The 13,952-nt window shown below is 50.7% G+C and overlaps 1 protein-coding gene across 1 annotated transcript in view; it reads right to left on the minus strand.

The window, feature by feature from the left end:
• SRRM3 (serine/arginine repetitive matrix 3) overlaps positions 1-13,952 on the minus strand; it is an 84,987-nt gene that overhangs the window by 28,281 nt on the left and 42,754 nt on the right. Inside the window, exon 3 of the mRNA XM_034965391.3 lies at positions 10,546-10,647. Within this exon, the coding sequence (XP_034821282.2) occupies positions 10,546-10,647 (102 nt within the window). The remainder of the gene's footprint in view (positions 1-10,545; positions 10,648-13,952) is intronic.

The following is a 13,952-nucleotide window of genomic DNA, read 5'->3' on the forward strand; positions in this document are numbered from 1 at the left end:
AGCCTTGGCCTCCCAAAATGCAGGGATTACAGGCGTGAGCCACCGCGCACGGCGAACTCTAATTTCTTTTTCTTTTTTTTTTTTTTTTTTGAGATGGAGTCTCACTCTGTCGACTAGGCTGGAGTACAGTGGCATGATCTCAGCTCACTGCATCCTCCGCCTGCTGGGTTCAAGCAATTCTCCTGCCTCAGCCTCCCGAGTAGCTGGGACTACAAGCATGCACCACCACGCCCAGCTAATTTTTTGTATTTTTAGTAGAGACGGGGTTTCACCATGCTGGCCAGGCTGGTCTTGAACTCCTGACCTCGTGATCCACCCACCTTGGCCTCCCAACGTGCTGGGATTACAGGCGTGAGCCACCGCGCCCGGCGAACTCTAATTTCTTAAAGAGCCCCTTCCTCCTGGCCTATCTCCGCCCTCCCCGAGCCCTGGCTCAATGATGTGGGTCTTTCCTCACCTGGGTGTCCTAGTCCCTGAGCCCCCTCCCGCTGGCTGAGTGCCTCCCTGCCCCCCTTCCCCTCCTTTCCTCCAGCCGGGCCTCTGTCGCTGAAATATTCATAGCCTCTCCTCGCCCTCCCCTCTGCAGCCTCCAGGGGGCCCCCCTGCTCATCTCCGGCAGCAGGACTGTGCTCATCAATCAAGCCTGGTGGCAGAGGGTGGGGGCCTCCGATACTCCCTATCCATCTTACAGAACTCTCCTTTTCGCTCAGCAGGGACCAGACGCCTCCTGTCCCTGCTCCCGGAGCCCCAGCCAGCCTCTGCCACAGATGTTGGCTCCCTACAGGCTCTTCTCAGAGCGCTTCTTTTTTTCTAGAGGTAGCTGGGCTGGAGGCAAGAGCATGAGATTTGAAGCTCCAGACAAGGGCTCATCCTGCACTGTCCTGAGCCGCCTTGTGACCTGGAGCCTGCCGTGTCCCTCTGTGAGCCTCTTCTCGAAGGTGAGAGTGATAACTCCATTCCAGGGCTGTTGGGAGAATTTGCTGAGGTCATAGGTGCTGTGCAGTTTATTTTTTATTTTATTTTTTGAGACAGAGTCTCACCCTGTCGCGAGGCTGGAGTGCATTTGTGCCATCACAGCTCACTGCAGCCTTGAACTCCTGGCCTCAAGCGATCCTCCCACTCCAGCCTCCAGAGTAGCTGGGACTACAGAAGCACACCACCACTCCCAACTAATTAAAAAAAACTTTTTTTTGTAGAGATGGGGTCTCACTATGTTGCCCAGGCTGGTCTTGACCTCCTGGCCTCAACCCAGGAGGATTGCTCAAGAAATTATCTTGCCTTGGCCTCCCAAAGTACTAGGATTACAGGTGTGAGCCACCGTGCCTGGCCTTCTTCTTTTTTTTTTTTTTTTAATTGAACAAGCCTGGAAGTGACCCTCCAGAGGCCTGTCTCTAGGGGGGTGGCCCCGACCTTCCATTTTTTATCCAAGCTGACTCAGACAGTGCCCTCCCCCACCAAGATGGAGGCTTAGCCCTGGTTTCAGCAGAGCTCCCCTTACTCTTGGGTGCTGTCCACCTGGCTCACCCCTTCCCCTCCTACAGCAATAGGGAAAAGGGCTTGGATCGGCAGAGCATTAAGAACATGAGTTTTGGATTTGTTAGAGGCATGTGAACCAGAGCAACTCCATCTTGAATAGGAGCTGTATAAAATGAGGCTGAGACCTACTGGTCTGCATTCCCAGGAGGTTAGGCATTCTGAGTCGCAGGATGAGATAGGAGGTCAGCACAAAATACAGGTCATAAAGACCTCGCTGATAAAACAGGTTGCAGTAAAGAAGCCAGCCAAGGGCCTGGCGGGTGGCTCACGCCTGTAATCCCAGCACTTTGGGAGGCTGAGGCGGGCGGATCACCAGAGGTCGGGAGTTCGAGACCAGCCTGACCAACATGGAGAAACCCTGTCTCTACTAAAAACACAAAATTAGCCAGGCGTGGTGGCACACACCTGTAATCTCAGCTACTCGGGAGGCTGAGGCAGGAGAATCGCTTGAATCCAGGAGGCGGAGGTTGCAGTGAGCCGAGATCATGCCATTGCACTCCAGCCTTGGCAAAAAGGATGAAACTCCAAAAAAAAAAAAAAGAAAAAGAAAAAGAAGCCGGCCAAAACCCACCAAAACCAAGATGGTGATGAGAGTGACATGGCAATGTCAGGAAGTTACCCTTTGTAGTCTAGAAAGGGAAGGCACGAATAATCCACCCCTTGTTTAGCATATCATCAAGAAATAACCATATAAATGGGCAACCAGCAGCCCTCGGGGCTGCTCTGTCTATGAAGTAGCCATTCTTTTTCTTTTTGAAACAGAGTCTTGCTCTTGTCGCCCAGGCTGGAGTGCAGTGGCGTGATCTCGGCTCACTGCAACCTCCGCCTCCAGGGTTCAAGCGATTCTCCTGCCTCATTCTCCCAAGTAGCTGGGATTATAGGCACCTGCCACCACGCCCGGCCAATTTTTTGTATTTTTAGTAGAGACGGGGTTTCACCATGTTGGCCAGGCTGGTCTCAAACTCCTGACCTCAGGTGATCTACCTGCCTCGGCCTCCCAAAGTGCTGGGATTACAGACATGAGCCACCATGCCCTGCCTGAGTGGCCATTCTTTTGTTCCTTTACTCTCTTAATAAACTTGCTTTTGCTTTGCACTGTGGACTCCCTCTGAAGTCTTTCTTGAGTGAGATTCAAGAACCCTCTCTTGGGGTTTAGATCAAATCCCTTTCCTGTAACAGATTCACAGAGACAGGTTTGAATCCAGGCATGACTAAGTTCTCGGTCATATCTATACATCGAGGGAAAGAACAGACCACCTTTGAGGAAAGGATTAAGTAAAATGCTGTCTATGAGGCCTGGCCTGTGACTGTCATCCGGGTAGGGGTAGCCACCGTTAAACAGAGGGGCCGTTGCTGCTACTTACACACCAACATCTCTTCCGGGGAGAAAAGACGCTGCAACACAGAAAATGAAACAGAGGGAAGGGAGGCAGGCCACAGCTACAGGGTAAAAGACAGATTTTTAGGGAACCCACTAATTGACTCTTTGAAGCCTGATTTTGTATTTTAAAAAATGTAACCAGGCCGGGTGTGGTGGCTCATGCCTATAATCCCAACACATCGGGAGGCCAAGGTGGGAGGATCCCTTGAGGCCAGGAATTTGAGACCAGCATAGGTCTCAACATAGTGAGACTCCTGTCTTTACAAAAATAAAAATAAAAAGCAGGGCACAGTGGCATGCACCTGTGGAGTCCCAGCTACCTGGGAGGCTGGGGCCAGAGGATGGCTTGAGCCCAGGAGTTTGAGGCTGCAGTGAGCTATGATGATGCCACTGCACTCCAGCTTGAGTGACACAATGAGACCCCATCTTTAAGAAAAAATAGCTGGGCGTGGTGGCTCATGCCTATAATCCCAGCACTTTGGGAGGCGAAGGCGGGCGGATCACCTGAGGTCGGGAGTTCGAGACCAGCCTGACCAGCATGGAGAAACCCCGTCTCTACTAAAAATACAAAATTAGCTGGGTGTGGTGGCACATGCCTGTAATCCCAGCTTCTTGAGGGGCTGAGGCAGGAGAATCGCTTGAACCCAGGAGGTGGAGGTTGCAGTGAGCCAAGATCGCACCACTGCACTCCAGCCTGGGTGAAAGAGCTAGATTCCATCTCAAAAAAAAAAAAAAAAAGAAAGAAAGAAAAGAAAAAATAATGTTACCCAAATATGACAGGGGTAGCTAGCCTTGAGGCCATTCTCAAGAACTTCATTCAATTCCCGAACAAGTCCCGATTCCCAAGCTGTGTGATGCCTTGATGTCACATAGCACGTAGCGAGGTTTTTCTGGGGTGACAGAGGAGAGGCTCATGTCATCCCCCAGCTTGTGCAGAGCCAAACACCCCCACATTCCTTTGTTTAAACTTCTCTTTTCTTTTCCATGCTCCTCTTCCTGAGGCCAGTGGCGTCCTGCCTCCTGTCCTTGTCCCTAAAATTCCCAGCACCCTCAGCTCATCAAGCCCCATCCTTCCAGGGCCCATTACCCCTACACAGGTCCTCAGCTGCAAAAGTGCCTGCCTGACACATAAAACATAGTCTTTAGCAAAACTTAAGCTCACATTGAGTATTGTGTGGGTGAGCTGGTAGGAGCAGGGAGCTTCAGTTGATACTGACACAAAAATGATGAAGATTATTTACAAAATAAAATAGCCCAGGCTGGGTGCGGTGGCTCGTGCCTGTAATCCCAGCACTTTGGGAGGCTGAAGCAACTGGATCATTTGAAGTGAGGAGTTCGAGACAAGCCTTACCAACATGGTGAAACCCCATCTCTACTAAAAATACAAAATTAGCCAGGCATGGTAGGACATGCTTGTAATCCCAGCTACTCGGGAGGCTGAGGCAGGAGAATCACTTGATCCTGGGAGGCGGAGGTTGCAGTGAGCCAAGATCGTGCCATTGCACTCCAGCCTGGGCAATAAGAGCGAAACTCCATCTCAAAACAGCCCAGTTTAGCCAGGCACAGTGGCCCATGCCTATCATCCCAGCAACCTGGGAGGCTTAAGTGGGAGTATCACTTGAGATCAGGAGTTTAAAACCAGCCTGGGCAAGAAAGCAAGACCCCCGTCTGTACAAAAAAAAAAAAAAACCCAAAAAACAAAAAACATGTAGATTAGCTGGATGTGGTGGTGCATGCCTGTAGTCCTGGTGGGATGACTACTTGAGCCCAGGAGTTCAAGGCAGCAATGAGCTGTGATTGTGTCACTGCACTCCAGCCTGGGTAACAGTGAGACTCCATCTCAAAAATAAATAAATAAATAAATAAAGATGAGCACAGGGTAGAGAGCAGACACAAGGTCTTGGAACCTCCTGATACAACGTGTCCTGAGAGTCCCAGAGATAAGCATGGACCTGGGCTGAGGCTTCCTTTACTGGCTTTGTGCTGTGTGGGAACTCCCGGGGTTAGAATCCTAGACTCTCCTATCCTGCTTCTCCTAGATGACACTATCACTAAGAACAATGTCCTTTTTTTTTTTTTTTTTTGAAACAGAGTTTCGCTCTTGTTGCCCAGGCTGGCGGGATCTCGGCTCACTGCAACCTCCGTCTCCTGCCTCAGCCTCCCGAGAAGCTGGGATGACAGGCCTGTGCCACCACGCCCAGTTAATTTTGTATTTTTATTTTTATTTTATTTTTTTAATTTTTTTGAGACAGAGTCTCGCTCTGTCACCCAAGCTGGAGTGCAGTGGCACGATCTCGGTTCACTGCAAGCTCCACCTCCCGGGTTCACGCCATTCTCCTGCCTCAGCTTCCCGAGTAGCTGAGACTACAGGTGCCCGCCACCACGCCCGGCTAATTTTTTGTATTTTTAGTAGAGACGGGGTTTCACCGTGTTAGCCAGGATGGTCTCGAACTCCTGACCTCATGATCCACCTGCCTCGGCCTCCCAAAGTGCTAGGATTACAGGCTTGAGCCACCGTGCCCAGCCTAATTTTGTATTTTTAGTAGAAATGAGGTTTCTCCATGTTGGTCAGGCTGGTCTCAAACTCCCAAACTCAGGTGATCCACCCACCTCGGCCTCCCAAACTGCTGGGATTACGGGCGTGAGCCACTGTGCCCGGCCAAGAACAGTGTTCTTTAATGTTATTTATGTATTTATTTGAGATGGAGTCTTGCTCTGTCACCCAGGCTAGAATGCAGTGGCATGATCTTGGCTCACTGCAACAACTTCCACCTCCTGGGTTCAAGCCATTCTTGTGCCTCAGCCTCCTGAGTAGCTGGGATTACAGGTGCCCCCCACCATGCCCGGCTAACTATTGTATTTTTAGTAGAGTCGGGGTTTCACCATGTTGGCCAGGCTGGTCTTGAACTCCTGACCTCAAGTGATCCGCTCACATTGGCCTCCCAAAGTGCTGGGATTACAGAGCCACCGCGCCTGGCCTGTTCTTTAATATTTAAAGAGTGCTTCATAGTTCACAATCCCATTCATAGCCCCTTAATGATTTACAGAAATTGCACCCCTTTCCATTTTGCAGATGAGAAAACTGAGGTGCAGAGAAGAAAAGGAACATTCCCTATGATGTCAAGACCTTTTAGTAAAGCATATACGTTGAGGCTAAGGTGAGAGGATCACTTGAGGCTGGGAGTTTGAGAGCAGCCTGGGCAACATAGTAAGATCCCATTTCTACAAATCAAATTACATGAGGCCAGGCCCGGTGGCTCAGCCTGTAATCTCAGCACTTTGGGCCAAGGTGGGCAGATCACTTGAGGTCAGGAGTTCGAGAGCAGCCTGGCCAACATGGCAAAACCCCATCTCTACTAAAAATACAAAAATTCGCTGGGCATGGTGGCACATGCCTATAATCCCAGCTACTTGGGAGGCTGACGCAGGAGAATCACTTGAACCCGGGAAGTGTAGGTTACAGTGAGCAGAGATCATACAGCTGCACTCCAGCCTGGATGACAGAGTGAGACTCTGTCTCAAAAACAAACAAGCAAACACCTATATAAGTTCATCTAGCAACTGGCTTTGAGAATTTATGTGCAAATGACACAGCCCTTGAATGCGCTGGCTGACCTTCCCTGCTGGAGATGTAAGCCAGCATGAGGTCTTCCAGCTCACTCATCCCCTTCCGACTCGATAGATACTGTTGTGGGTGTGTGCTCTCTGAGTCCTAGATTTGTTTAATGTTTTATGCTCTTAAATTTTCATGTTTTCTTTTTCAATTTATTTTTGTTTTTATTTATTTTTTGAGACAGAGCCTTATTCTGTTGCCGAGGCTGTAGTGTGGTTGCGTGATCTTGGCTCAGTGCAAACTCCACCTCCTGGGTTCAAGAAATTTTCCCACCTCAGCTCCCAGCTCCAGAGTAGCTGGGATTACAGGCGTGTGCCACCATGCTCAGCTAATTTTTTGTATTTTTAGTAGAGATGGGGGTCTCACCGTGTTGGCCAGGCTGGTCTTGAACTCCTGACCTCAAGTGATCCAACCGCCTCAGCCTCCCAAAATGCTGGGATTACAGGTATGAACCACAGCTCCCAGCATTTTTTTTTTTTAAATAGAGATGGGGGTCTTGCTCTGTTGCCCAGGCTGGTCTGGAACTCCTGGGCTCAAGTGATCCTCCCACCTCAGCCTTCCAAAGTGCTGCTGGGGGCCGGGCACGGTGGCTCACGCCTGTAATCCCAGCACTTTGGGAGGCCAAGGCAGGCGGATCACAAGGTCAGGAGATCGGGACCATCCTGGCTAACACCGTGAAACCCCGTCTCTACTGAAAATGCAAAAAATTAGCCTGGCGTGGCAGCGTGCGCCTGTAGTCCCAGCTGTTGGGGAGGCTGAGGCAGGAGAATGGTGTGAACCCGGGAGGCGGAGCTTGCAGTGAGCCGAGATTGCGCCACTGCACTCCAGCCTGGGTGACAGAGCGAGACTCAGTCTCAAAAAAAAAAAAAAAAAAAAAAAGTGCTGCTGGGATTACAGGCGTGATCCACCGTACCCAGCCTTAAATTCATGTTTGCTAACTAGTTTACTCCTGATCATGTCTGTGGAGTAGGCAGGGGAAGTTTTACCCCCTTGTGAAAACAAACTGAGCCCCACAGAGCTGATCAAAGTGGACCCAGACAGAGTCTGCTACAAAAGGACAAAGAGCATGTGGAAGTGGAACACAGCCCCACAGAGGACGGGCGTCGGGCTGACTGCCATGGGCAGGGCTCTGCCTCGGGTAGAGACTGCCGGCGGCACGCTCTTCCTCATGCCAGCACTTTCGCCAATTAACTGGTCCTGTTTCCCATTAGCCAGGAACACAATGGCCCACTGACAGATGAAAGGGCCCAGATGTGGGAGGAGGGCGGGGAGTCCAGGCAAAGGGTCCACCCTCTCTGCTCATCACTCAGCCAGGCTGCCAGGCCTGCCAGGGGCCCTGGGTGGGGGTAGTGATAATAGAAACAGAGATGAATCCGGTCTCGAGCTTTTTCCTTCACTTCTCAGACTGTGGGGCAACAATATGACACGGTGCATATTATGATAATTACTGACCCAGGTGCCAGGTACGATGAGCACTTTACATGTATTAGTCTTATTTATTTATTTATTTGATGGAGTCTTCCTTCGTCACCCAGGCTGGAGCCTGTCTCTGTTCCTGTTTTGCTCCTACTCTGGCCAGAGAGATGAGGATTAAGTGGGGTAAGGTGGGAAATACTTTACCCCTCACTACCCAGCAATACAGAGTCTGCAAGAAGGGTTTCCCCGTTTCCTTTTGAGGTCTGTCTGTTCCTACAGTGCTGCCAGCCTTTACGATGACTAAGACTGGGTGTGGTGGCTCCTGCCTGTAATCCCAGCACTTTGGGAGGCCGAGGCAGGTGGATCACCTGAGGTCACGAGTTCGAGACCAGCCTGGCCAATGTGGCGAAACCCCATCTCTACTAAAAATACAAAAAAATTAGCGGGGCGTCGTGGTGGGCGCCTGCAATCCCAGCTACTCAGGAGGCTGAGGCAGGAGAACTGCTTGAACCCGGGGGGCAGAGGTTGCAGTGAGCTGAGATCACACTACTGCACTCCAGCCTGAGTGATAAGAGCGAAACTCTGTCTCAAACAAAACAAAACAAAACAAAACAAAAAAACAAAAATTAGCTGGGCCATGGTGGCATTCACCTGTAGTCCCAGCTACTCAGGAGGCTGAGGCAGGAGAATAGCTTGAACCTGGGAGGCGGAGGTTGCAGTGACCCGAGAGCACGCCACTGCACTCCAGCCTGGGCAACAGAGCAAAACCCTGTGTCAAAAAATAAATAAATAAAAATAAATAAATAAAGATGACTGCAACAGGAGAATCACTCAGAAGGTGCTGCTGGGATAGCGGAACAGCAAATGAATGAATATAATTAACTCCATTTTTGTTTAAGAGACCTTTACCCATTCCTGCATGTAGGCTAAGATTTATTATTATTATTATTTTATTATTATTTTTTGAAACAGAATCTCACTCTGTCGCCCAGGCTGGAGTGCAGTGGTGCGATCTCGGCTCACTGAAACCTCTGCCTCCTGGGTTCAAGTGATCCTCCCGCCTCAGCTTCCCAAGTAGCTGAGATTACAGGCATGTACCACATAGCCCAGCTAATTTTACTTCTAGCCAGAGAAGCATGAGATGTTGGTGCTGGGCGGGGAAACTGAGGGTGAACAAGGGGAAGGCCCATCTGAGTGGATTCAGCAACGCTCCCTGAGCACACGGTGCCTGCCAGGCATGGAGCTCGGCCAGCAATGGCTGGACAATCCCAGGCACAGGCTGTTCCCACCCTCATAATGCAGCCTCCTCCAGTGTTTGTATGGTTTTGAGTGGCTCACAGTTCGCCTCTGATCTGAGACAATATTTGCCTTGCTATAACTTGCCCATTTGATCCAAGGCCCACCCAGAGGCCCACGGCAAACCGGTGTGCCTCCTATCCTGTGACAGGAGGCAGAGGCGTGACCTCAGCAAAGCCATACACCCCCTTTTTTTTTTTTGAGACAGAGTCTCGCTCTGTCACCCAGGCTGGAGTGCAGTGGCGCGGCTCACTGCAACCTCCGCCTCCCAGGTTCAAGTGATTCTCGTGTCTCAGCTCCCTGAGTAGCTGGGATTACAGGCCCAGGCCACCATGCCTGGCTAATTTTTGTGTATTTTGTAGAGATTGAGTTTCACCATGTTGCTCAGGGTGGTCTCGAACTCCTGAGCTCAAGCAATCCTCCCACCTTGGCCTCCCAAAGTACTAGGATTACAGGTGTGAGCCACCATGCCCAGTCTTACACCCTCTTTAGCCACCAAGCCATTGGTCATGGTAGCAGTGGGATTTGGTGTGTGGGCTCTTACATCCCAGAGTGTGTGCTTACTCTGAATTTTATTTTATTTTATTCTATTTTATTTTTTGAGATGGAATCTCGTTCTGTTGACCAGGCTGGAGTACAGTGGCAGGATCTCGGCTCACTGCAACCTCTGCCTTCCGGGTTCAAGCGATTCTCCTGCCTCAGCCTCCCAAGTAGCTGGGATTACAGGCATGCGCCACCATGCCCGGATAATTTTTCTATTTTTAGTAGAGACAGGGTTTTGACGTGTTGGCCAAGGCTGGTCTCGAACTCCTGACCTCAAGCGATCTGCCTGACTTGGCCTCCCAAAGTGCTGGGATTACAGGCTTGAGCCACTGTACCCTGCCCAAATTTCATTTCTATAGGAGGGAATCATCAGGGCTTGCCTGGGGTCACTTTGTCGGCCAGAGACAATGTTGGGTTCAGGGCATATCTGAGGTCTTCCGATTTGCAGCTCAGAATCCCCTGAGCTGAGATCTGGGCTGCCTTCCCCATGCCTCCCACTGCTGAGCCATAGGTAGGACCCAGGGTGGGTAGGAGGAGGCCCTCGGTGATGTCCAGATGTCCGTGGGCCAGGCCAGCATTTCCAGTGGGCAGAGACCATGCTCTCCTCTCCTTCTCCTTCTCTTCTTCCTCTCCACCCCCTCACCTGAGCCCCAACCAGACCAAGCCACCTGAGGGAGCACCTGGACAGGCCCCTTTAGTACCCAGCTGCTGCCTGAGCCTGCACCCCCTCTCCCCCATCCCCACACAGGTAAGCACTCACATGTGGCCCCCAGGCCGGTCCTCCCTGGTGAGCACTCCCTCCTTCTCCATCAGCATCTGCCGGAATGTCCCCACTTTCTGCCGAATCTCCTCCTCCAAATACCTGCAGGGGCACAAAGAGGGCGAAGGGGCTGGTCTCCCAGATTTGGTTCCCTCTTTCCTGCCCCGCACTCAGCCCAGCCCCCCCAACCCCTGGGTCACAAGTGCACACTCTGGCTTGCAATAACCTGTCCAAGATCACAGATCAAGCCAGGCCTTCAGCACTGAGGAAGCTCAAGTTCACTGTACACAAGCCTGGCCAGGCGCAGTGGCTCTCGCCTGTAATCCCAGCACTTTGGGTGTCCGAGGCAGGCAGATCACCTGAGCTCAGGAGTGCGAAACCAGCCTGGCCAACATGGCGAAACCCTGTCTCTACTAAAAATACAAAAATTAGCCGGGTGTGGTGGTGGGCGCCTACAATCCCCGCTACTCAGGAGGCTGAGGTAGGAGAATCACCTGAACCTGGGAGGCAGAGGTTGCAGTAGGTCAAGATCACGCCACTGTACACCAGCCTAGGTGACCCAGAGACTCCATCTCAAAAAACAAACAACAGCAACAAAACATTGTACACCAGCCCAATCAACCAACCAAGTAACAAACAAACCGACAAAAGAAAAACTTGTTCCCAGAGGTGGGGAGAGACAACCCCCTCGCCACTCAGGTGAGGCTGAGCCCCTCCTCCGTACCCTCCTCCACCCACCAGGGCAGGCCTCCCTCCCACATCCAGACTGCAGTTGCTCTTTCGAGAATTTTAGGGGAAGAGTGAGAATTCTGGCTTTGAGACATACACAGCCTTTTCTGCCTTCCTGGCCTCTGTGACATCCCATCCTCATATAGCCATGGGAGGTCGTCAAAGCACCCCCATTTCTGCAAGGGTAAGGCTGCCAAGTGGCTTGTGGGGGGGTTATCGGGGGTCAAGGGGTAGTTTCATTGCTTCTTTCTGCTGCTAGCTTGGGGTAGGGGGTGGCTGATATCTGGGCCTCAAATGGAAGCCCCTGACGTCTCTACTCCCCTCCCTCTCCCACCCTAAGCCCAGTCTCAGTTTCGGGACCAAAGTCCGGTTATCTACTCCTTATCCCTGCTCCCACTCCTGGGGTCAGTGGTCATTCTCTCTCACTGCTCCTCCGTGACAGCCACTACCTGGCCTCCCAGTTCCTCTGGAGTCTCTCCCTCCAGCCTGTGTCCACACTGCCCCTGGAGGTCTTTGATCATGCAGCCCTGGCCCCGTGCCTGGCATACAGCAGGTGTCCAGCAGCTGTTACTGAAGGGATCCTCTGGCAACCTTGAAAGGCAGGTCACATTCCCATTTCACAGATGTAGAAGCTAAGGCAAAGTGAATTGACTTGCCCAACCTCATAGAGCTGGGAAATGGGAGGTGCCAGGATTCAAAACAGGACTGCTGCACTCTTGGGGCTCTCCTTTTCAGCACTGGCCCCCATGGCTCAGCTAAGAGGGTTGACCTAGAAAAATATGAGAGCAGGGGATGCTCAGAGGTGGTGGTCACACTTGAGGCCTCTTTGTCCAGTAGCCAGATGTCATCCCGGGGTCCCCAGCTTCTCCCAGCAAGATGCCCTGGGCATGGAGGGACACTCCCTAGGCCTCCGAGTTGGTTCAACTCAACATTTCTATACACTTGTGTACACCTATACAACTTTTCTTTTCTCTTTTTTTTTTAATTTTTATTTTTTGAGACGGAGTTTCGCTCTGTCGCCTGGGCTGGAGTGCAGTGGTGCGATCTCAGCTCACTGCAACCTCCACCTCCCGGGTTCAAGTGATTCTTCTGCCTCAGCCACCCAAATAGCTGGGATTACAGGAGCCTGCCACCATGCCTGGCTAATTTTTGTATTTTTAGTAGAGATGGGGTTTCACCATGTTGGCCAGGCTGGTCATGAACTCCTGACCTCAGATGATCCGCCCAGCTCAGCCTCCCAAAGTGCTGGGATTACAGGCGTAAGACAACGCACCCGGCCACTATACAACTTTTCTAGCCTTAGCTTCTACATCTGTGAAATGGGAACACAACCTGCCTTTCAAGATTGTCAGAGGATTCATGGAGGTGATGTCATTATAGCACTTTGCACAGTGCCTGGCTTAGAGTAGGTGCCCAATAAATGGTAACGACTAAGGCTTATTTGTCCCAAACCTTTCTCTCTGCTCTCCCTGGGCTGCAGGTTGTTGTCTAGGACAGAGAACATGGTGAGGGGGAGGTAGGGATGATTAATGGATACAAAAAAATAGAATGAATAAGACCTACTGGCCAGGTGCAGTGGCTCACGTCTATAATCCCAGCACTTTGGGAGGCCGAAGTGGGCAGATCACCTGAGGTCAGGAGTTCGAGACCAGCCTGGCCAACATGGTGAAACCCTGTCTGTACCAAAAATATAAAAAAATTAGCTGAGTGTGGTGGTGCACACCTGTAATCCCAGCTACCCACGAGGCCGAGGCAGGAGAATCGCTTGAACCCGGGAGGTGGAGATTGTGGTGAGCTGAGATTGCCCCCCTGCATTCCAGCCTGGGTGACAGAGCGAGACTCCGTCTCAAAAAACAACAAAACAAAACAAACAAACAAACAAACAAAAAACCAACAAGAAAACCTACTGTTTGATAGCCCAACAGGGTGACTACAGTGAATAATTGTATATTTTTGAATAACTTAATGTAATTGGATTATTTGTAACTCAAAGGATAAATGCTTGAGGGGATGGATACTATATTCACCATGATGTGCTTATTTCACATTGCATGCCTGTATCAAAGCATCTCATGTACCCTATAAATATGTATAACTACTATGTATATTAAATTTTTAAAAAATTATTAAAAAAAATTTTTGGACCCAGCAAAGTTTTAAAAAAATAATTTAAAAAAAATTAAAAAAGAAGACATGGTGGCAGCATGGGTCCAGCCCTCCCCACTCAGCCATCCACGAAAATGGTATGTTTTGTTTTTTCCTTTCAGAGATCTCATCTCTCTACTCCCTGCTTCCCTCTGCTCCTTCAACAAATATTTGCAGGACAGCAATTTGACAATTATCTTCAAAAGCCTTTAAAAAAAATGAACACATGCTTTGACTCATACATTAACTTCCAGGTTTACCCTGTGGAAATAATCATGGCAAAGATTTGACTTCTTGGATGTTTACAGTAAGAAGGATGCCTCCCCCCATCGCAGGTTCAATGCTAGCGTTTGCATGTCCATAGCAACCCATACATCCCAACTCCTGGCAGGTGGTTCAGGCTCCAGTAATTATCTGTTGGCTGGTCTGTATCCAATGCTGGCCTGGAGTTCCCTGAGGGCAGGGGCTTTGTCTGGTTCCCAGAGGCGGTCCCAGCACCTGGCCCCATGCCTGCCACATTGTGGCATCCAAAA

This window comes from Pan paniscus, chromosome 6, assembly GCF_029289425.2.
Source record: "Pan paniscus chromosome 6, NHGRI_mPanPan1-v2.0_pri, whole genome shotgun sequence".
NCBI lineage: Eukaryota > Metazoa > Chordata > Mammalia > Primates > Hominidae > Pan > Pan paniscus.